The sequence below is a fragment of the Poecilia latipinna genome, unplaced genomic scaffold, assembly GCF_001443285.1.
Source record: "Poecilia latipinna isolate Pla-1442-1.1 unplaced genomic scaffold, P_latipinna-1.0 Scaffold593, whole genome shotgun sequence".
Taxonomy (NCBI): Eukaryota; Metazoa; Chordata; class Actinopteri; order Cyprinodontiformes; family Poeciliidae; genus Poecilia; species Poecilia latipinna.
The window spans coordinates 5957-28040 of record NW_015113209.1 but is presented as its reverse complement, the minus strand read 5'-3'; the positions used below and the strand labels follow the sequence as shown (position 1 = coordinate 28040).

The window sequence follows — 22084 nt, the reverse complement described above, 5'->3', positions numbered from 1 at the left end:
TTCAGTGTTTCAGAACATCAAACCATTTTAAGAGACAACACAAGTAAACACAAAATGCAGTTTTTCAATGGAGGTGTTGTTGTATTGAGGGAGAGAAAAATCAAAACCCACATGGGTATGTGTGAATAGACGATATATATCTGGCTCCACCAGAGCTCTCACAGCATCACAGTTCATAAAAAGTTGTGTGTCATTCTTAAGTGCTGCAATCAAAGCTCTTTTGTAAAATCATTAACTACAATTTCCCAGAAACGCTGCATATGTAGCCGCTCCAAACGCCTGAACGAGACACCAACGTCTCTTGGTGGTGAACTCATGCTCATCTAAACCTCATGCAAATGTTTACATCCGTTGCTGCCATGAATTTTAATGACTTACCGTGTGAACAAATGTATTCACATGTGATTTTAATTTAATTTCTTAAACATTGCAATTGCAAAATTTTAGTTTTTCAACAAACAGCTACTGCCCTGACCCAGGCCTCTCACCGTCACCAGCAGGCAGGGCGGGTGTAGCCTCTTGCCCAAGGATGCAACAGCTGAGACAGACGGAGAATGGGTTTGAATTGGCATCCCACCAGTTGCCGGGTGAACTTCTGCCTCCTGAGTTGTTGTAAGTGGATGTGGTGTGATGACCACTACAGATACTCAAAAGACTTAGTTCTACATCATGAACTGACCTGGCCTAGGTTTTTTAATATCCAGAACCACTCATGAATACTTCAAGTAAATTAATATTCTGGAAGTTATTACCTCACATGAACTTGCATCCTAACTTCTCTGTCACAGAACAAGTCGCAGGTCATCTTTTGGTTTGCGTGAGAATCATTCAGAAATCAGAGATTTTGCAAACGTATCACTCTCCAACCAGGACTTGTGCCTTCAGCATGACATGAGATTAAGATAAAGTAATCTTTTACTTCGCAGAAACATCACTAGATTATTAAACCATAAAATGCAATATTTATGAAGAACTCACATTTAGACACATGTTGATACATTTGATAAATGCTCTGTGAGGTGATCTTCTTCTGCTAGTGTGAAAGTCATACAAACACCAAGATCAGCTCGAACTTTTACTCTGTTAAAATGAACGAACACACTCTCCGGATGTCAGTAACCTTCAGTTGGAAAGATTAGTTTTATCTTTGTTATGGAATTCTGTCTCCTCTCAAATGGAAACTAAAACAGTTTAAAAGAAAAATAGATTGTTTTTTGGCCTTGCTCCAGTGATGGGCCTTGAACACGCGTTCCAACCACCTCCACTAATCAGCACCTGAAAAACATGCAGCATTTCTGTTTGCTCTAATGCTGACCTTAGAAGTGTTGGGAGAATAAGTGACACACTTGTTTCAATTATTTTATTAGTCATAAACTTAAGCTACCCTCAGGCCCTTCACAAAACTGCTTGGCTGTTAAAATGATTCACAGCTTGGTTCAGAAACAAAAATGTCACCATCTTCTTAAAGTAAATAATGGCCTAAGTCGTCTTCTTTTTTTCTTTTTTTTTTTTTTGTTGCCCTTTTTGTTGCCTAAATCCTATTTTGGCCAAACAAAAAAAGGGGGAAAAATCAGTTTCCAAAATCACTAATGGCAAAAAATGGCAAAGGCCATTATTTCAGGAAAGTGACAATGTAGAAAATGAGGAAAAGTAGTGATAAAATAAAGAGGAATGTCCTGTCTTTCATCAGGACATGTCATTCAAATCTTTTATTAAAACAGCTTTTTAGACTTTCCTTCTTTAACCTCAGCAATGTCACTAAATAAATTTTGCTTAGAAATATTCTCTCTCTATCTCAAAGTGATCCTGAAAAACTAGTCCATGAATTTGTGACACCAAGACAGGATTCTTTATTAATTCTTTACTATCAGGAAGTTAAAAAAATATATAAAAAGCCTTCAGCTTCAGCAGGAATTATGGTGAGACTGAAAAGAATAGATTGTACTTTTGATCGTTTAGCTTCCCTTCATTGATTTCCAGTTAAATTCAGTGTGGAATTCAAAATTCTCCTTAAAGCTGATTGTTCCAGATGTTTCTAACTGGGCACTTTGCCCTCAGCCTGCAGGTTCACTGCTGGTTCCTAGATGTTGTACAGGTAGAATGGGAGGCAGATCCTTTAGTCATCAGGCTCCTCTCCTCTGGAACCAGTTCCCAGTTTGAGTCCTTGAGGCAGACAGACACCCTGTCTACCTTTCAGACTGGAATTAAAACGTTGCTTTTTGATCAAGCTTACAGTGAGCGTGTCTGACGTTATACTAATCCATCCCTGTTGTCATGTTGCTGGATGTTCACTGTTACATGCTGCTGTTGTTCCTTGTCACAATTAATCACCGCTGTACAAATTACAATATTAACAATCAATACAAAGAGGTATTTTAATTTTTCTTTCATATTCAGATTTTTTTGCCCCTCTTTTGGCTTATATATGTTATTTTATTTTCTGTCCCACAGTCATATTTTATGTTCTAGCAGTTACAGATCAGATCAGTGATTCAAGAAGGACATAATGAAGTTAATGTGGTCTTTAAGTTATTTGTTTAATTCCTCCCTGCACGGCAAGGTTTGTCATTTAATTTCTTGGTTTGGCCACAAGGTGGCAGCAGACTTATGACATTCTCAATCTCAACTGAAGCCGTGTCTGGTTGCTTGTAATCACAAACGGCGTATTGGGGCCATTGTAGATAGAAATAAAGGAGTAAATTTCAGACAAAAAAAACTCAGAAATCTTTAGATTAATCTCAGAAATTTTCTAGAAAAAAAGACTTGGAAATTTCACACTGAGATTGTGATGACGAGTGCAATTTTATGTAATTCCACTATATTTTAATATGTACAAGTATAATGGCCTGCTACACTCCACATGGGATTTTTTTCTACTGAGGAAACTTTACAAATAGTGTTGGAAAACACAATAGATAGAGGACTGCTTCTATGTAATGACCCCCCAAGATGAGAACATCAGATCAACCACAAGGGGGCACACCACACTTTCTAATTACCTTCTTTCCATTCAGTCCTGTAATATAAAACAGTCCGTTACTGATGGTCTCTTCTCATTGAGGGTGTATCTATAAAGATAAAATCCTCTCAACATCACTCACTATGATCTATTATAATCTCTGTGTGATCAACTGAAATGACTTCTTTTGGTGAAGTGTCTGGCCGCACACTTATGAACTGGTGCTATATAAATAATTTATTGGAATTTTGTGATAGACCATCCCAAAGTACCAAGCAACTGTGAAGTGGATGGATTTTTTAAGCAATATTTTGAAAGGTATGTAATTGCACAAGTCATTACTTTGTAAAAAACAAAACAAAAACAAAAAATGAAAAGAAAAATCACCCTTATTGTCTCTTATGGTGTCTCTAGCTGTTTAGCAAATCTAGATACTGAATTTTTTCCTGTTACTATTCACAAGGTTTAATCAGTTTTTTTTTAAGTCTTACCAAAGATTCTCAATTGGATTTATTCTCATGAACTTTGAGAATAAATCCAACACACCTGACTTTGATTTAGGTGTGTTGGAGCAGGGATGCATCTGAAAGTTGCAGGATGGTAGCTCTCGAGAACTGGACTTGATCACCCCTGCCTTACGGGGACTAAAAAGTCCCTGCTCAGTCAAATTGATACTGCTGTCATCATAGTAGCATGGAGTTTGCAAGGGTGACAAGGCAGCAACAACGGTCTCTTGTGAAACTTTAGATATTTTAATAGTAAAAATCATGTAAATGTAATCGACCTTCTCCTACCTCTTCAAGTATTTTTCCTGTAATTCTTAAAACAGGCTGTTCAAATTTGTATTTTATACTCAAAATCTTCCTGTTTCTTTTTTTCCAAATATCTTTACCGTCTCACTTCCAGGGATTTTAATCATTTTTGGTGTAATAAACCAGAAATATGTTCATATTTACAGTAAATGTTTCCTTGTTTCACCCATTAATTTTGGTAGAATTTCTGTTTCCTTTTCTTTTGTGGGAGCTCAACAGAAAAAAATGAGCATGCCGTTGAATGCTTAACGGCCCTTTTCTGTTGCTTCCTGTCATCGCAAGTCCAAACAAAATCAGTCAAGTGGAACCAAAAATGCACAAAAACAGAATATACTGAGCACAAACAGATGCCATGTTTAACATTCTGTAAATCACTTTACTGATGGCCATGGAGAAACGCATAATACATTAAAATTTTCTACTTTAAAATGGAAATACATGATGTTCTCGAATTTCAGAAGTGTGACAGAGGTTGTGTGTATCTGGAAGCAAAGAGTCTCTGATCATAACTGCTGTTCACTGCAGGGTCAGTGTTGAATGTGGAGAAACAAGTGCCGGACGTAGAGATCGCTGCTGAACTTGCTTCGTCTGCTGTTGGGTAGAGGGAGGCCAGCGTATGTTTGTTGCCGTTCTTGGGTTTCAGTCTCAAACATTCACCCCAAAAACCAATCCACAACTCATTCCTCAATTTCTTCAGCATGGTTGAAGTGAAAAGTAGCCCATCTTCCCTGTCACTGCTTGTTTTGTATGCATGCTGCACCAGTGGGCTGGTATTTATTGCAGCCTGTAATCAATCACTGCTTGATGAACTGATTGTCTGCAGGTGCTGCTATAGTAAAGTCCAAATCTGAGACAGCAAATGAACGAGGATTTGCTCACGCAGCTAAGACGTTTCGCTGGCTCTCATATTCGTCGTGATTCTCTGGCCAACGGCGGCGATGATGTAATATCTGAACCTGATCAGACCCAGCTGCCACTGACAGGAGTCAGAGACGTGACTTTATGTCAGCTTGTGAGCGTGGTGTCAACTTCCTGTGCTGGCCTGACCCATCAGTGGCCATGTGGGACTCTCCACAGGCAGATGAACTTTTCCACCTCTTGTGTAAGTAACACACACACACACACACACACACACACACACACACACACACACACACACACTAAGAGAACACACTCCCCAGTTTTCTGACAGGTGTGAGGTTTTGTCCCTTACTGTGCCTGGTCAGTTGTGTTCTATCATGAAAGTTCCCCTGCAGAGGAGGCACGATGCGCGACATGTGATGTCCGGATAACTGTGTCGCTTGGTCCAGCTTTACAAACTATTTCCCTTCATCGTGCGTCTCTTAAACCCGGGTTTATTCAAATTCGCCATCATATTATTTCCCTTTCTTCAGAAGAGGCTACTCTGAGTGATAACAGAAGATATTCTCTCTGTTGGAGGAAGGAGTGGCAGTTCTCCCACAATAACCAGATCAGTGTCGTGGTTTAGATCAAAGACACAATTTCCCGTCAAAGGAATCCTAAATAAGAATTTTTAAAAAAAAATAAAAATAAAAATCTCCTCTAAGAGCATTTATCCACCTTTCTGAATTATTTCCATCTCTGCCATTCGACCTTTACACCAGCCTCCTCTGGAATCTCCACAGGACACTGGCATTGTGTGAGGCAGGAGAGTGCTAAATTAAACTCATCACAGAGGGTGGAACGTTTTCTTTTCCAAGGAAAAAAGAAAAACCTCATTTATATTCAAATTATACCTGCATCATGTTTCTTTCTTTTTAGCTTGGTGTTCGGCCTCTGTGCTGATTTCAGCAGAGCAGGGAAGTTTTCCTGCAGGAGAAACGGTTTGTTCCACATGCACAGATCTGTGACATGGAAGTGCCTGTCCTATTTAAGGATTCCACCGAGCCAGGTACCAGTGTAAGACAGGGTTATGTCGGTGTGTGCAGGCTGTGGTGGTGAGATCCTACTGCTCCAGCTGACAAAGCATCATTTTTTTTGTAGCTTAGGCATTCATTTGTTGAGAGCTAATGGGTTTTTGAGCAAAGGTACCCAGACCGAGGTGTTATGGATATTTCATTTACACATAAACTTGTACGGGGAACAGCAACCCAGTCTGGGTTATCATATTAACCCAGTCATGCGTCAAGTACGACGTGACCCATGCCTGGTTGACTTAACACAGATCTACGGATAACAAACCCCAAATTCAGTGAATATTACAGAAGATTATTTAAAAAAAGATATTTTAAACAGAAATGTCAGGGTTCCAAAAAGTGTGTTAATTTCTATGTACTCAATACTTGGTTTGCAAGAACCACTGCGTCGATCCAGCGTGGCAGGAAGGCCGTCAGCCTGTGGATCTGCTGAGGTGAAATGGAAGTTCAGGTTGCCATGGCAGATCCGTTCAGGTCTTCTGCGTTCTTGGATCTAAAGTCCCTCGTCTTCCTCTTCACAATATTCCACTGCTGATCAAGCACAGAAACAACATGGTCATTGAAGCAGCTTTTCGTACCCTTGACATTGTGGGCAGGGGCCAAGTCCTGCTGGAAACTGAAATCAGCATCTCCATGAAGCTTGTCAGCAGATTGAAAGCTGGAATGCTCCAAGATGTCCTGGTAGACAGCTGCGGTGACCGTGGACTTGAGAAAATCCAGAGGACCAACAACAGCAGATAACGTGGCACCCCAAACCATCACTGAGTGCAAACGTCCCACTGGACTTCAAGTGCCTCTCCACTCTTCCTCCAGAATCTGAGACCTTGATTTCCAAGTGAAATGCAAACTTTATTTTCATCTAAAAATAGAAATTTGGACCACTGAGCAAAAGACCAGATCATTTCTCCCTTACCTCAGGTAAGATTTTGGGCATTGAGCCTAGTTCAGGAGCAGCTCGATACCTGGACAGTGACCCATTCATGCCTCTCTGTGCTCTAACGTCTTTTAATAAGTAGTCATAGTTTGTGTGTGTTTTATCTAAGATTGCATATTCCTTGTTTCAATCAAATTTAGAATATATAGCTTTATTATTTTTAAAGTCTTTTGTATTTCCAGCCCAGATTGTGCCATTTTATAGCACAATCAAGTAACTATAGTCACCATAAAAATACTGTGTATATAAAATATGACTTAAAAGAACTTTGACTTTGTAATTTAAATTTGGGTCTCTGTCTCTTTAAGAAACTCCTGCTCTTTCTGAAACGCCGTTTTCAGGAAGTCATCACAACATGGGTTCTTTGTTAACCCTGTAAAAACGTTTTTACAAGTATTGTACTGAGAAGGAGCTGGTGTTTGCTAATTGCTGCTGGCTAGTCTGATGGAGCTCAGTGTGAGAGTCGGAGGGGAAGGGCTGCTCTGTGAGGCAGAAGCTCTGAGGAGGAGCTGTGCCTTACAGGCGCCGCCCAGTCCCGACCAGGCATTTTGTACAGCTCAATGGTTGCCATGGAGATTAAAGGGCTTCTCAAACATGCATGAAAGAATCAAGGCAACACTCCAGGTGTGTTTTTGATGAGGGAATAACATTATAATGATGTAAATCTCAAAAAAGTCAATTTTACATTATACTGCCCCTTTAAGACCCTGCAAAAAAGGCTGTAGAAAATGTCTTTGTCGAAGTCCATAACATAGTTAAAATGATCTAATCAGACATAAAGAATAAGCAGATGGCATCGCCTCTCAGGAAGAATCTTCACTTTGGCCTCTGAACTTTTCCTCCCTCCCTGACCAATCAGGTGCCTCCGTTTCCCATAGGGTGCGTAATGCCCCCTCCTGCTCAGGCATCTGGTCCAAAATTAGAAGAAAAAAAAAAGAAAAGAAAAAGAAAAAACGAAGGTAATAATAATGAGCTTACGTCTCCTCTCTTCGGGGAGGGTGAGAGGTCAAAGGGCCTGCTGAGAGTTTACACCCAGCACATTCCTCAAGCAGTTTGGAGGAATACAGAAGCTGCTCCCTGATCTTGTTTGTAGGGATTCAGATGATGCAGACACCATGAGGTCCACTCAGATAATCCTCCCAGTTTGCTGCTGATTCAGACTGGAATCAGGTGCAGAAACACTTTAAGTTTTCTATATCAGCTGGTAAATAAGGTATTTGTTTGTAATAATTAGCATTTTAGTCATATTTTTATTTTTCTGGGTATGTTTGCTCAATTTTTTTTCTTCCTTCAATTACCATGCATATTGTATTTTGATTCACTTTTGATATCTGTGGTTTTATGACTTAGAATTGTCTTTGTGGTGCTATATTCAAATATATTTTTCCTCTCTTGAAAAATAGATTTTTAAACTCAGTGAGATCTATACTGTACATGGACACACAGATGTGAGGTCCTGTGTGTCTGAATGTCCTTCTGACATCCAGATAAGACTGAAATGCCTATAAAAGTATTCACCCCTTTGGGAGACTTGCCCTTTTTATTGCTTTTCTATACGAGTCATGATCAACAAAGTTTGGCATTTATATCCAAAAGACATTTGCCACAGTTGGTTGTGGCAGATGGCCGCTCGTCCTGCAGCAGGTTCTGGTTCTACTGGAGGTTTCTTTCTGTTAAAGGGGAGTTTTTCCTTTCCACTGTCGCTGTGTGCATGCTCGGTATGAGGGATTGCCATAAACTTAACGCATCACAAGTGATTGTCACAACATTCTCATCCAGGAGTGAATGTTGCAAACATTCTGCATTTCCATTGACCATGTAATTGTTCAGTTTGACATTTTGAAAATAAATCTGTTCAATGGAAACATGATAGTTAAAAAAATCAAAAAGACTAGGTTTTCAATAAGGTTTTGACACCAGGATGAGGTTTTTTTTTTTTTTTTTTTTTTTTGTTCAAATCGAAAGTGATTTATTCACAAACTCTAATGGAAATACTTTTTTTTTTTGCAAAACACCAGTCGCATGTTGTTGCCGTTGGTGCATAAACAAAGATGATGATGACAGGGCGTAGTTGGAGGATCATGGCGGCCATGTTTTATAATGACTCATCACGTGAACAAGCTTATTCATGTGAGTTTGTGTTTCTTATTTAACAGGAACGCGGTTATTGCGAAATTTCTATTTTTGTGCACATTTGTAATAGAAAAGCAGTTAGTGACTCAATGCAATCTGCTTGGTTTCCTTAAATAGAAAACCCATGAAACTAATTTACATAATTAACTGAGCTTAATGTTCTACTTGGTAACTAGGATCAATTGGAACGTAGCTGTGATTGAACTGAAATGACTTCTTTTTTTCGAGATGACATTTTGTCATGAATTGGCGCAATGTAAATAAACTGTGTTAAAAATAAGGTTGTGCATCTTGTTGGCATGTAAAAATGTGGTTTTACATGCCAACACGCGAGGCGGTTGGTAGGATTTCCGTGCCTTTGAAAGTCTTCATTTCCAACCCAGTGGACAGTATTTACCCTGTTCTCTGCTCAGTTCCAGCTCTCATTGAGCTCACTAGTGCGTGAAATAAATGATGAAGTAGCACTGGAGTGGTGAGTATCTCGTCCTTTCTATAAAATGGGTCAAGGCCATTTATAATCAACCGGTATCACAGGCCTTATTTGGAGAGGAGTGGAGCTTCCATGAATCATAGTGAAGCTTATTCCACTGCTAAGCCTAATCAATCGAACCGATTGATTAAGAATGGGCGCCGCTGAGACAATTTATCTTCATACCACAATGTTTTGTTGGTGGATCCTTGAGGATCTTTTTTCCAGACTGGAAAGCACTCTTGTCTTCTACTCCTTTTAAACTCGGCAACGTGAAACGAGCCTCAGCTGCAGAAGATCATTCAAACGCGGGGATAACGAGGCTGGATGGGACTCACAGGGAAATGTGTCTCTTTAATTGAAAAGCCCCTGACCTCATTTCTCCTACAACAACCGCAGCAACAACAAAACAAAACAAATAAAAAAAAACAACAACTTCTGAACGGCCACAAGGATGGAGAGACCGATTTGTTGCCAGCTGGAGGACAACGGATCCCACAACAAGGCAACGGGACTCACTGCTCTCCGCTCAGCAGCCTGGAAGGACGGGAGCGGGACGGGGGCCGAGCAGTGGGTGTAAAGGGCCCGGCGTTGCTGAGCTCCTTCCAGTTGGCGTCCAGTCAGAGATCCACAATAACACGGCCGTGAAGACTCCCCGGGCCAAGCTGCATTGTTGTGGTGTCGTGTTTTTACAGGACGGCTTGTTGGTCATACGAGATGAAGCTTTGTTTGAAGCCATTTGTTTCTCATTTTCCACAACTCCGTGGAACCCTCTGCGGTCGAGGACCAAAAGGGGTTTTTGTGTAAATTTCAGGCTTAAAACAAAAAGAAATGTCATTATGACATTGGGCCGACATGTTGCTCACATTCCTTTGTGGGTGTATTGTGCGAGACGGATAGTCTGAATTACACGATTAAATGAAAATCAGGCGCACTTGTGCTGTGAGTTTTGAACAACATAAACTGAGGTAGATTGTATACTGCCTCCCAAAAGTATTCACACCCATTACTTTTGGGAGGCAGTATACAAGCCCATCTTGTCACAGGACACTCACAAACTCTTGCATATTCTCTACACTGCAAAAGCAAAACATTTTACCAAGCATTGTTTGGTCTAATTTCAAAACGGATTCACAAGTAACTTCTCAACAAGCTTTACAAGGCAGACCTTTACTTTAAACAATGCTTTTTAAAAGTAAGCCAGTGGAATTAGTATGTATTCATCACTATTAAGGATTTATTGACTTGAAGGAAGCTTGTATATCTAGCTGAAAAGTTACTTGCAAGTCTTTTTTTTTTTTTGTCTCATTTTAAGTGTTCTAAGATATTACACTAGTAACTAGACCAAAAATACTTGGTAATATGTTTTGCAGTGAAGGGATTTTCTGGTAATAATGCGGAATAAAAATGTCACATTTTGAGATTTTCCTTTTTCTTTTTTTAAAGAAATAAAAATCTTTCAGTTGAGCTGCATTTTCAACAGGTCTTTCAGGGAATGTTTCTTCTACCTCTCCACGTCTAAAGATTGCAATTCGTGCTCAATATTAGTCAGACTGCATCTGTGCAAAGCCAGCTTGAAGCTTATTTATTTTTGCCAGTCTTCCACAAATCTGGTATTTGTGGAAGATTATATTCATTCTCCCACCTGTGCTGTGGATCTCTACAACTCCTCCAGTGGGAGCTAGCACGGGGCTAACAGCTCATGCTAACTCATAACTCATTCAGCCTGTTAGTTCACATGGATATCCATGTTTTGTTGGACAACGCTCTTATAAAAATGAAAATTGTGTGATTTCTGCTTTGTGTTGGTCTGTGACATAAATCCTCCCACAAAGTACAGCTTTTGTTGTAACTGAACAAATGTGGAAAAATTCAATTAACACTTGCACTTATTCACAATCTCTTAAGAACTCATGACTGACACTGAAACATTAAAATTATTCAATCATGCCATGAGGTTATCAGACACAGGGTCGTCCCAGAAACTGAATGTTTTATTTTTTCCAAGCACACAATTGTCAGGATTGTTATACTGTACAAAGTCCTTATTATGTTTCCGGAAATGTGTTGCACAAAATAGAACTTTGCAAATGGTCTGCCCAATGTGATGCTGGAAAAGCTTAGGGGCAGAAAAATACCAACATTTACAGCACCCTCCACGTTTTATGAGTTATAAACTTTAAAATAAATATATTTAACCATATTATCAATAAAAGTCCACCCTTTAATTTGAATATGTATTGAGTGAGAGAGAAAATCCCAATATAATAACTGATTGTCTACCGCAAAACTACTGTGGCACATTTAATGATGCTCATTACAAGTCCTAAATTATATAAAAAATAAGAGTAACACTTTAATTTTGACACTGATCACAAAAATTTTAAACAATATTTCATTACTTCCTGTTTTCATGGCATCTAAATAAAGCATAATGCAGACGCCCAGTTTACGTGGCACCTCTTCAGACTAGGAAAAATAGAGATTTTGAATTCAAATTTTGTCGACTTTCAACAAACTGAAGCTCAATTATCATTGGATGATTTTTATATGTTGCGCAAAGACAAATAATTAAAGATCCTTGCGGCTTTCTGCAGTCGCAAACCCTGAGAAATGTTCTCAGAGCAGTAGAGTAGCTGTCTCAATGTAGAAAGCAGAGTACCATCGATAAGTTTGACACCACTGATTTTGTTAGAAACAATTATATCTCACAGTAGTATTTCCCCTGCTGGATAACAGTAGCCACTATGAACAAGAAAAACACATTTTTGTGGCAGTCCATTTGCAATAAGGTTCTCCAAACCTCCTGCTTGTAGGCAAGTCCAACTAGAAATTCATAAAGTTTTCATTTTCAAAACTTTGCAGTCCACAGCTAGACGTTGGAGCTCGCTATAGAGTTGTTTTTAGACTATGAACGACAAAACCCATGACAGGAACTGAGAATGGTTTTCAAAGGGTCCAGTTTTGAGGTCGAGGTTTCTGCCCGGTCCTGACAAACTCTTACCTGTTCATGTTTTGTCTCTGTCATGTTTCCAGGTGAAGTCAGACATAAAAACACACCAAATGTTTTCTGTAATTGCAGCACTTTGCAAAATAGTGCTTTTTTTTTTTGTACATCATCCTGGTTTATTTATTTGTTGCTGTTTTAATCAGGATAAACTTTGAGCACATGCATAGTGCTAACGATCAGAGTAATTCAGCCGTGTGTGTATGCATATATGTGTGTGTGTGTGTGTGTGTGTGTACGCTGGAGGTGTGTTTAGTTTGGCTCCCGCCATTATGGAAGTGATGAATGAGAGGCCAGTTGGCTTTAATGGCCAGCTGGACCAACTCCTCTTCACTTGCATCCAGTGGCAAACACAATTGGTCACATTGATCAAGTGAGCAGCAGAACAATGGCTACTGCCCCACTGGGGTCCCGTCTGTTGTTAAGCCTCCCCTCCTTCACTGTGCAGACTTGTTAGAGATGATGGATAAAAGACAGGGGAGCTATTGAATCTCAGTGCTTCGCAAAAGTACTCACACCTTTTTCTGGACATTACAGCCATAACTCGATGGATTTCTTTGAGAACAGAAAGGGATGAAGTGGAAGAAAAATGGTAAATGCTTTCCAAAATTATTCAAAATCAAAAGCTAAATATGGTGGTGTGGCACATATGTGTGTTTGCATTTGTTCCTCTTTATGTTGGTACTGTTAATTAAAACCTGTTGTCTTCAGACCAATCAGTTGAACCAATTTGTTGAGAATGGGACACCAGTTGTCTTTAAACAGTATCACGAAGACCAAGGAGCACAGTGGACAGTTCGGGGGTGGACATTTATTACAGGGTTAGGTTGTAAAGCAATAACAAATCCACCTAAACTGACAGGCAGAGCAAGGACAGCATTAATCAGAGAAGCAGCCAAGTGACCCTTGGTAAGTCTGGTGGAGCTGCAATCTGTCGATATAGCAACTAAAAGGGTGGTGCACTCCACAAATCTGGACATTTTCAAAGGCTGGCAAGAAGAAATCCATTAGTAAAAGGGAAACAAAAGTAAATACAAGAATTCTCTCCTGTTTGCAGTTTGTTACAGGACATGTAGGGGACAAAGACGAAAGTGTTCTGGTCAGATGAGAGGTGGTGGCAGAAAGTAGCCTGAACATGTAGCCTGAGCTAAAATGGAATGGTTTAGCTCAAAGAATGTGTAGATTTTGATAAAATTGTTTGTATCATTCTTTCACTTCACCCTGAAACAACAATTACTTAGAAAAGTGATTCTACAAAAATATGCACCTGGACACCACATTTAGCAAACGTATGTCTGTAACAGCATTTGAAAACCAAGTAGGATTTTTCTTCTCTCTACCTCTCCTCAGTCTGCTTCCTGCTCCCCCCACTCACACCTGCTACCCATTAGTTCATCAGCTCAGGTCTCTCGTTCAGCATTCAACCTGCCCAGTATTTAAGCACTTCATTCTCGTTCACTCCTTGCCAGTTCCTTTCGTCTGCACCCATTGCTTCCTCGCTCAACCCAATGTTGTGCTTGTGTTTCCTTGCCGGTTTCATACTGATACTGCTTCAGGGGAGAGAATATTTATATGCCCTCTATATGTTTATTTTTTAAATTCTGTTGAAAATAATTTATTATTTTCTTTCCGGTTCACAATTGGGCACTACCTTGTATGTCTGCCAATTAGAATCCCTATAAAATACATGGAGTTTTATGTGAAGATCCCACCTTTTTGGGTTGCCAGGTATCTGAAAGTGAAACTAACAGCATGTAAAATCCACACCTTTGATCCCAACACACATCCACTATTCAAGGCTAGAGGTGCATCCATAGCAAAACACTGACATCAAAGACATGACATCCCTTGAATTCTCACAAAATTCACTTAATTTTCTGATGTTTATCCAGGTTTATGTTTGACAAAATGTGTGTGGGGAAAAAACAATCAAGGATAAAGAATGGCACACACATTACCTCTAGGATTACTATGTAAATAAGGGAAGCTAAGATTGAAGGGTTTGCAGTGAGTACAGTTTGAGTTTTATCACTAAATTAAAGGAAGCAATAGCAGATGTGAATGATGACATGAGTCGTTAGCTGGAGGCAGAGACAGCTGTATTTGTCATAAACTGTCAGCGGTGGGGGAGGCAGGCGGAGGGGAGGGGGGTTTATGCCACTTTGTCTCTGTCGTCATGCCGCTGACTGTTGCGGTCTCCTTTTAACATGTACAATTCCTCGCAGATGTGGCGCTGACTTTTAAGTCATATTTCCTATCTTAGCCATTAAACCCGTGTAATGGCGCCAAGATGTTCCCAGAGACGGGGAGGCACATAAAATCAAAAGCCTGCTGTGCTGCAGAGCGAAGCTGGGAAAAGACACACGTTCTCTGTGTGTGTGCTTTGCACAAAACCACATGTTGCACACAAACACAGCGACATCAAGCTGTTAGGAGTTTTTAAAACTGCTTCCTGGGACGAACCCTCGGCCGAACAAATGGCTCGCAGCGAAAGAGAGAGAGAAAAAGCCGAGATAAAGACAAAATCTTTCACTCAAACAATGAGCAACAAGCAGCCTAATGGTGGAGGGTTGTTCAAGGAATTGCTTTTGCTTTTAACAAGCATATTTTTTGCACAGGGAGTAATGGAGTGTCTGCTTGTATTTCATTGTTTCCTCACAGAGGCAGCCTATAGCAAACAGCCCATATATCCCCCCTCCAGCAGCCCCACTCATAAAAACACAAGAAAAGGCATGGTTTTAATACACACTTTAATGAGTAAAAAAGGGAAGTAATGACATGCAGGGAACATTTTTCGTCTTTCTGCTCCGCAAATTGACACCAATGACCCGCAGTCGGCTTAACGTCGTGGGTGTGACTTGTCGTGGAACAGGCCAATGAAAGCTACTCTTGGGATTTTCCTTCCAAATGCAATTATTAAGAATGATGCGAGTTTAACAATAGCCGGATCAGAGCGCTTAACTCTGTCATCATGAATGAATCCTGTTGCACTGCGGATTCGGAGACGATGAGTATCATAAGGCATCCTTTTCTTCTCTTCTTTTTTTTTGTTTTTGCGCTGGAAAACAAAGCTTCTTTGAACCGTCTCGCCATCCGAGCTGGCCCTTTGTGTCGGCCCGCGGAGCTCAATTGTTTTCTCCTTCGGTGACTAAATGTCCGGCTTAATGTGGCGCTGCGGCTCGGGGGAAATGATACGCCGACCTCGGTCCCGAGCATTAAGATTACATTCATTTGTGTTGGGTTTCTAAACACACAAGATTACATTTGGGCTAAATGAGTATGCACAGACATCAAGAGATCCTCGTGTTTTTTTTTTTGCCATTCCACATCCACTAAAAAGGCTCCGTGGCGTAAACAGTTTGGGATCGCCGCCGGAGAGGTTTGGACATATTGATAGGATGAAGATGCTGTTCTGGCTTCGAACAAAGGGAGGCTGTTTTACTTAATTTCAGGCCTCCTCTCTCTCTCTCTCTCTCTCTCTCTCTCTCTTTCTCTCTTTCTTTCTCTTTCTGTCTCTGTCTATTCTAAATACCTTGATAGCTAGCAATTTGGACAATAAACACATTGAGGAATGGCAGCTCGCCATTTCTTCTTCTGGTCTGAGTTGGGAGCATCAAAAGGCCACAGAGAATTGCTTTTGTCATTTGGAAAAACAAGGATGACACACATGACACCGTCTGGAATTCATTCTCTGCTTCAGTTTGAACATGTGCATCCCATTTGGGACGTTTAGGTTTCAGTGTGGCTAAAGGAGTTGGGTAAAAATAATCACACAGGTTGCTTAGGCTGCGTCTGATTTGTTTCGGAAGTCAAAGTGCAGCTGCTCCAATTGGAAGTCCAAATCAGTAGGAACTGCTAATGGCTGTGGTGCTAATTGTGATCCTCCCATATTAATATTGCACACTTTCTTCGTATTTCTGAAGGAAGGTACACTGCCTCAGGTAAACTAACTTACATAACAGCTATGTAATTTACATAATCAGGATTTCCACTGATTATATAACTGTGCAGTTTGACATTTCTAAAATAAATTTGCTCAATTGAAACATGGCAAAACTTTGCTACGATGAGCGAAATTGGTTTATTTCGCAAAACTGCAACAGAAACACTTTTTTCACATCACGATAGTCACGTGATCAACAAGCAGAGGTTGCCCCAGGAGCAGCAGTAGTTGGGGGAGCATGCTGATTTTTTTAATGTCTTATCGCGAGTACAAACATTTTCACCTGTGATTTTAACTGTTTCTTATTTGAAGGAAACATGAAACATGGCTAAATTGTGTTTTTTCAACATCAGCGGAATATCGACAATTTTTTTGCGCACATTTGTAATGGAAATGCAGTTCCAGTTTAATTGACGGCTGAGCTGGCTAGCATCGGATTTTTTGACATCTTACAATCTGCACCATGAATCCTACAATAATACACACCGATTTAGCATTAACACAAATGCTAACATATGTCTGAAAGGACCAAACAAATACATTCTTTAATCTTTATGCTACATTATACAAACTTTGTGCTGATAAAGATTCCTTCTTTTTGGGATGACTGCAAGTGAAAATGAAACTGAAAGCATGACCAATTATCTGACCACAATTGACCACTGTAAAATCCACACCCTTCATCCCAGTTCTCATCCACTATTCATGGCCAGGGGTGCAGCCATACTTCAAACATATGACATCCTTTGAATTTTCACAAAATCCACTTCATGTTCTGATGCTTAAATCTGCCTAACAATGTTTTTTAATGTGCTAACATACATGGCAATACAGGACACAATGTCATGGCACTTTAACAAACACAAGATAACACAATAATGTCCATTCAAGCTCTTAAAATAGCATGTTTACAAATAAATAATGTACAAAGCTATGAGCCCCACTGGTTTAATGAAGTTCCTAACACCAGAGGTTTTCATAAAAAGTTCATATCTGCCACATTTAGGACTGTTTTTTTCTTACTCAGCAACCATCCTTAGTACTAAACCTGGACTTTTTTCGTTGGAATTCCGACTTTAGGTTGGGTTCTCCATAGATTTCCCACTGGAAACTGGAAAAATCTGATCACCAAGTACAAATAGGATATACACAGTTAACATTGCTCCAGTGGTAAAAGGCAATGGTAGCAGAGAAAATTCCTTGGGTTCTGATTTTTAAAATGTGCTTTTTACTGGTAGTTCCTGTAGTTACATGTAGCAGAAAAAATGTCATATTGCAGCAAGTAGAAAAGGGAATAAAAGTCACAGGAGACTAATATGGGCTAACAGCTAGCCAGGAATCTGTAGAACACAAAGCTGTGTTAGCCCATAATAAAGATCCAGCGATGTTGTCACAGTTGAAGCAGCCAGTGACGTAAATACAAGTAATTATTATCGCAGTAAAAAGACTCCTTAGATGCAGTATGTGGTAGGATATTGTTCATTTTGTGAGATATTTGTTAAAACTGTCACCATGTTGTGACAGTATGCTATGAGACAGACAATCTGTGAAAAATCAAGCTTCTCCGCCTTCTCCAACTGCTAACTAGAAACAATCAATCAGAGCCAGGAGGCGGGACTTAGCGCTGTCAATCACCCTTAGTGTGGCGCTGCTCATTCTCTGATTCCCTCCCTTCCTTTCTCTCTGCTACCATGCAGCTTCTTCCTGTTAACAGAACCTGTAGAGAATGCTAAGGCTAGTTAGCATGGCCACTTCATGTTGCGGTAAGTTGTTTCTCCGCCATTAGCACATTGAGCAGCAAGTACGTGAGGATGATTGACGGCGCTAAGGCTGGTTCTGATTGGTTCTTTTTGACTGAGAAAAGTAAATTTCTTCATATTGCAATAGAGGTCACATCGATCTTTTCTCAGATTATCTCTCATATTATTACACAAACACAACATGGTTACAGTTTTAGCATATATATAAAAAACATATATATTTTTAAATGTGCATACTGCAGGTTTAAAGTAATATTTTAATTTTATCTACATGTTTTTTTCTGAAGAGAAGTGATAAACAGGTTTTCCAGAGCTCCAACTTGAATGTGACATCATACACAAATGATATAATCCATTACTTGAATAAATAGCATTCAAGTAATACAATATGGGATTTTTTTTTTTTTTTACCTGTTAGCGTTACCATATTATGATCATTTTTTCTTGATTGTCCAGACAGAAAAGCCTTCTGAGTGCTGCTTACTGTTGTTAAGATGCTCTCTGCTTGTAACACAGCTTCAAAAAGAAGAAAACCCCCCGTAATACTCTATGGTTCCACATTGAAGCTTGTGAAGCCCTGACTTTGTTGATCCATTTGACCAGCTGTTAGCGTTCCGCCGCTCTGGCGATTTTGTTTCTTCTCTCCAAACTGGCTGCAATATGACATCTTTGCTATGATAGGTAAGAACGTTGTCACTGACAACAACTTCATAGAACCTCGCTTTTTAGGAAATCTAAACTAACCCTTTAAAGCACATATACCTCCGTCTTCACCAAGCCGCTTGAAAAGACCTCGTGAATGAAACAATGTGGCTGGTGTTTCAGAATCATCTGTATCTTATCATTGCAGGGAGGAAAAGCCCCTTAAACAGAAAAACGTGGAGAGCCAGACCTTTTTTTCTTCTTCTTCTTTTTTTCCTTCAAAGCGCCTCCAGAGCGAGGGCTGTTGTCTTTAAGGAGGAGGGGAAGAAAGAGGAGTGGGGGGGGTTACTTTCAGCGGCTTCAGCTCGGGGCTGGTTCTCATCATTTTGACAATAAAACTCAAGGAGTTGAAACAAAGCAAAGTTTCACGAAAAAGAGAAAGAGGGAGGGAGGGAAGGGGCAGGGAGATTTCCGCTGGCCTGTGCTGAATTGTCTTCTCCACTTCTAATCCAACAGCCAAAGAGGGGCAAAGTGGTGATTTTAAGAGGAGCTTTGGGGGGTGGGGGGAGAAAAAGCTTTGGGTGGCTTAATTCCTCTCTGGCACCCTGGGGTAAGAGGCCGGAGGGACCAAAGGGCTTCAAAGGGATCAAAGATGAATGAGTGATTGTGCTTTAAATTCCCAAAGGTTTGTTTTCATAGTGTCTGAATTTTATTGCAGTTCTGTTACTCCCGCCTCCCACTTCCCTTCCTTTTCCATGAGATCTGTTTGATTCACAAATTTAAAAAAACAATACTGAGCTCACTTCAGGCACTTACTTTTGCTTCTTGAAAGTGTCAAACATCTCCATTTGACTGAGTGCATGCTTCAATCAAGGTGTTGTTGTTTAAGATATATTTACAGGCACGTCTGTACATAATTTTTTTTTTTTTTTTTTTACATTCTGCAACTGATAAACGAATTAGGAGAAAGAGTTTCTTGCGGATGCAGCGCAGCGATCGTCCTCTCATGCGTCAGCGCTTGTGGAGACTTGTGATAACCTGGGGTCGGAGTCTATCTCGAAGCGGTAGTGGTAGCCCTCCCAGACCTCCCTGCAGGCGTCCCGCATGTCATATACACGCTTCTTGATTCCCTTGCGGTTGAGGTAAAGTACAAAGAGGAAAATGAGGCCTATGAAGCCCAGAACGATTCCCAAGAAGACATAAGAGGTCTGCAAAGCGAGATCTGCCCCCACGTCTCTCTGCTGGCATTCCAGAGTCAGCATACCCACTGTGAGAATGGATGTGTTCCTCATGCTGGGAGGGAAGGCGCACAGGAGGCCCTCAGCATCCCTGACGCGATCCTGGGATCTGTTGAGCCATTGCGCAAAGGGTTCAATGCCGCAGGTGCATGTGAACGGGTTCTTCCCCAGAAGCAGAGACGCTCGGGGAAGGGAGTCCAACTCTTGCAAGCCTTCGTCGGTGAAGGTCTTGAGGGCATTGAGTGTGAGGTCAAGCTCCTCCAGGCTCTCCAGACCTGAGAGGGCGAGGCTGCGGATGGCCACCAGAGAGTTGTTGGAGAGCTGGAGCCGGCGCAGGCCGTACATGCGGGAGAAGGTGTGCGAGGGCAGGTAGATGAGGCTGTTGTCAGACAAGTCCAGGACCTGTAGGTTCGCCATGGAGATCCTCTGGAGGGAGGCGGCCAGGTCCATCACGAACGAGTAGTTGTAGAGGGCTCGGCTGAGGTTGAGCTCTCGCAGCGACTGGCTGATGTTGCTGAAGGCTTCGGGGTGAATGACGGTCAGCTGGTTGTTGCTCAGATCCAGAGAGCGAAGGCGGAGAAGTCCGGAGAAGGTGTGGAATTCCATCTCTAAAATTCTGGGTCGGAAGAAAAGCATGACGTACAGGTCAAACTTCAAAGCACAGTTCCAGAGGAAGTCTGGATGAAAGTATGTCTTTACACAAAGAAGTACCCTGAGTCATGGATTCAACACTCTTGACTCTTCATCTTATGAAGAGTCGAGTGTTCTAATGCCACAGAGAAAAATGATAATCCACTACCTTGGATTACTTGCTCAGTTCAATAAAATGTTTGCATATTGTTCTAATTGACAGCAAATGTTATCTTGAGGCACTTTAAAAGCCAATTACATGTTCAGTTATGCAGAAATACACAATCCAGATTTATGTGATACAATCCAGTCATATAGACAGATTAGACTAAATGGCCCACAGCCTTTTCTAATCTCAAATGTATGACAACACAGACTAATTCAACTCATAATGCCAACTTAAAAGTTATGTATGTAAGAACGTTCAGCCATTTGCATTGGATCGGTGGTTTTTATAGCAGTATCTTACCTGTTGTTGCTCAGGGAGAGGTTGGTCACGTTATCCAGACCTCTGAAAGACCCCGGACCGATTCGGCTGATCTGATTCCCAGTTATAAACAGATTCCTTGTGTATCCCGGGATCCCGGTCGGGATACTCCTCAGGTCTTTGGAGACGCACTTGACGGTTTGCGCCGCTTCCGAGCACTCGCAGCGCGGAGGGCACGACGCGTAAACGGAGGCGAGGAGCGCGCAGAAAACAAAGCGGCTCGTCAGGTGCAGCATGTTGGAGTGAAGTCAAAAAGTAACGGGAGCGAACAAGACGAAATCAGGAGGAAAATAGATTACTGGGGGCAAAGGAGGAGGGGAACAGGATGAAAGAATCAGCTTCTCCGACACGCCAACATCGCGAGTTCAGTTGTCCCGGCTGGGAATGCGCCTTCAACTTCGCATGTCTGCAGAAAGTGCGGTCCGGAGGCTGGGTCTGATTTCCATGAAAACAGAACTGGGGGTCGTGCCGATCACAGGGGAGGGGAGGCCGTTTGATCCTCAGAGCGGGGCGTCGCTTCTTCCCCCAACAATACAGTTAAAAGGACCATCGACTGGTGCGATGATGATCTGCGGGGAGGGGCTTCTCTCTCTCCCGCCTGACCAGATCCACAAGGAAGGAGAGGGGCTGGAGATGCCAGGGTTCCGGTTGTCTCATTTAAATTTCCCCCAGAACCTAACGCGTGGTCCGGCACTGTTACATTAGGCCAACAGTATGACTACCCGAGCCTAAATCTGGATTTTTAAATGTGGACATACATTTATCATAAAATTTGCATTATAGTCAGGGCCGGATTTCCAAGGATGTGGGGCCCTGGGCTCAGGGCCCCACATCCACCAAGAGATTTGGTGTCTTTTCCACGACAGAAAGATTCTCCTTCTAATACAAATTCCAATAGAACAATAGTTCTGCAGATAAGTGGGTATGAATTAATGTATGGTATATTTATTACATCTGCTAAGAAGTGGCTCCATGTTGTCCTTCAAATAATTACTATAACTTCATACTTAAGTAGTCCCATAAATATTAATACAGTTCACCTGATATGGACCTTTGAGATTTATATCAAAAGTGATGCAAAACATGTATTCATTTTAAAAAAGAAGAAAAAACATCTTTGGTGCCCCCTTAAA

At 41.0% G+C, this 22084-nt stretch overlaps 1 protein-coding gene across 1 annotated transcript; it reads right to left on the bottom strand.

Annotated features, from left to right (window-relative positions):
- Nucleotides 1-16976: 16976 nt before the first annotated feature.
- On the bottom strand, nucleotides 16977-21534 carry tpbg1b (trophoblast glycoprotein 1b). Its single transcript, XM_015042508.1, has 2 exons — nucleotides 20934-21534; nucleotides 16977-20450 (listed from the first exon to the last, which is right to left on the bottom strand). The coding sequence occupies exons 1-2, from the start codon at nucleotides 21185-21187 to the stop codon at nucleotides 19601-19603; spliced, it is 1104 nt and encodes a 367-aa protein (XP_014897994.1). The 5' UTR covers nucleotides 21188-21534; the 3' UTR covers nucleotides 16977-19600.
- Between the last annotated feature and the right edge of the window lie 550 nt (nucleotides 21535-22084).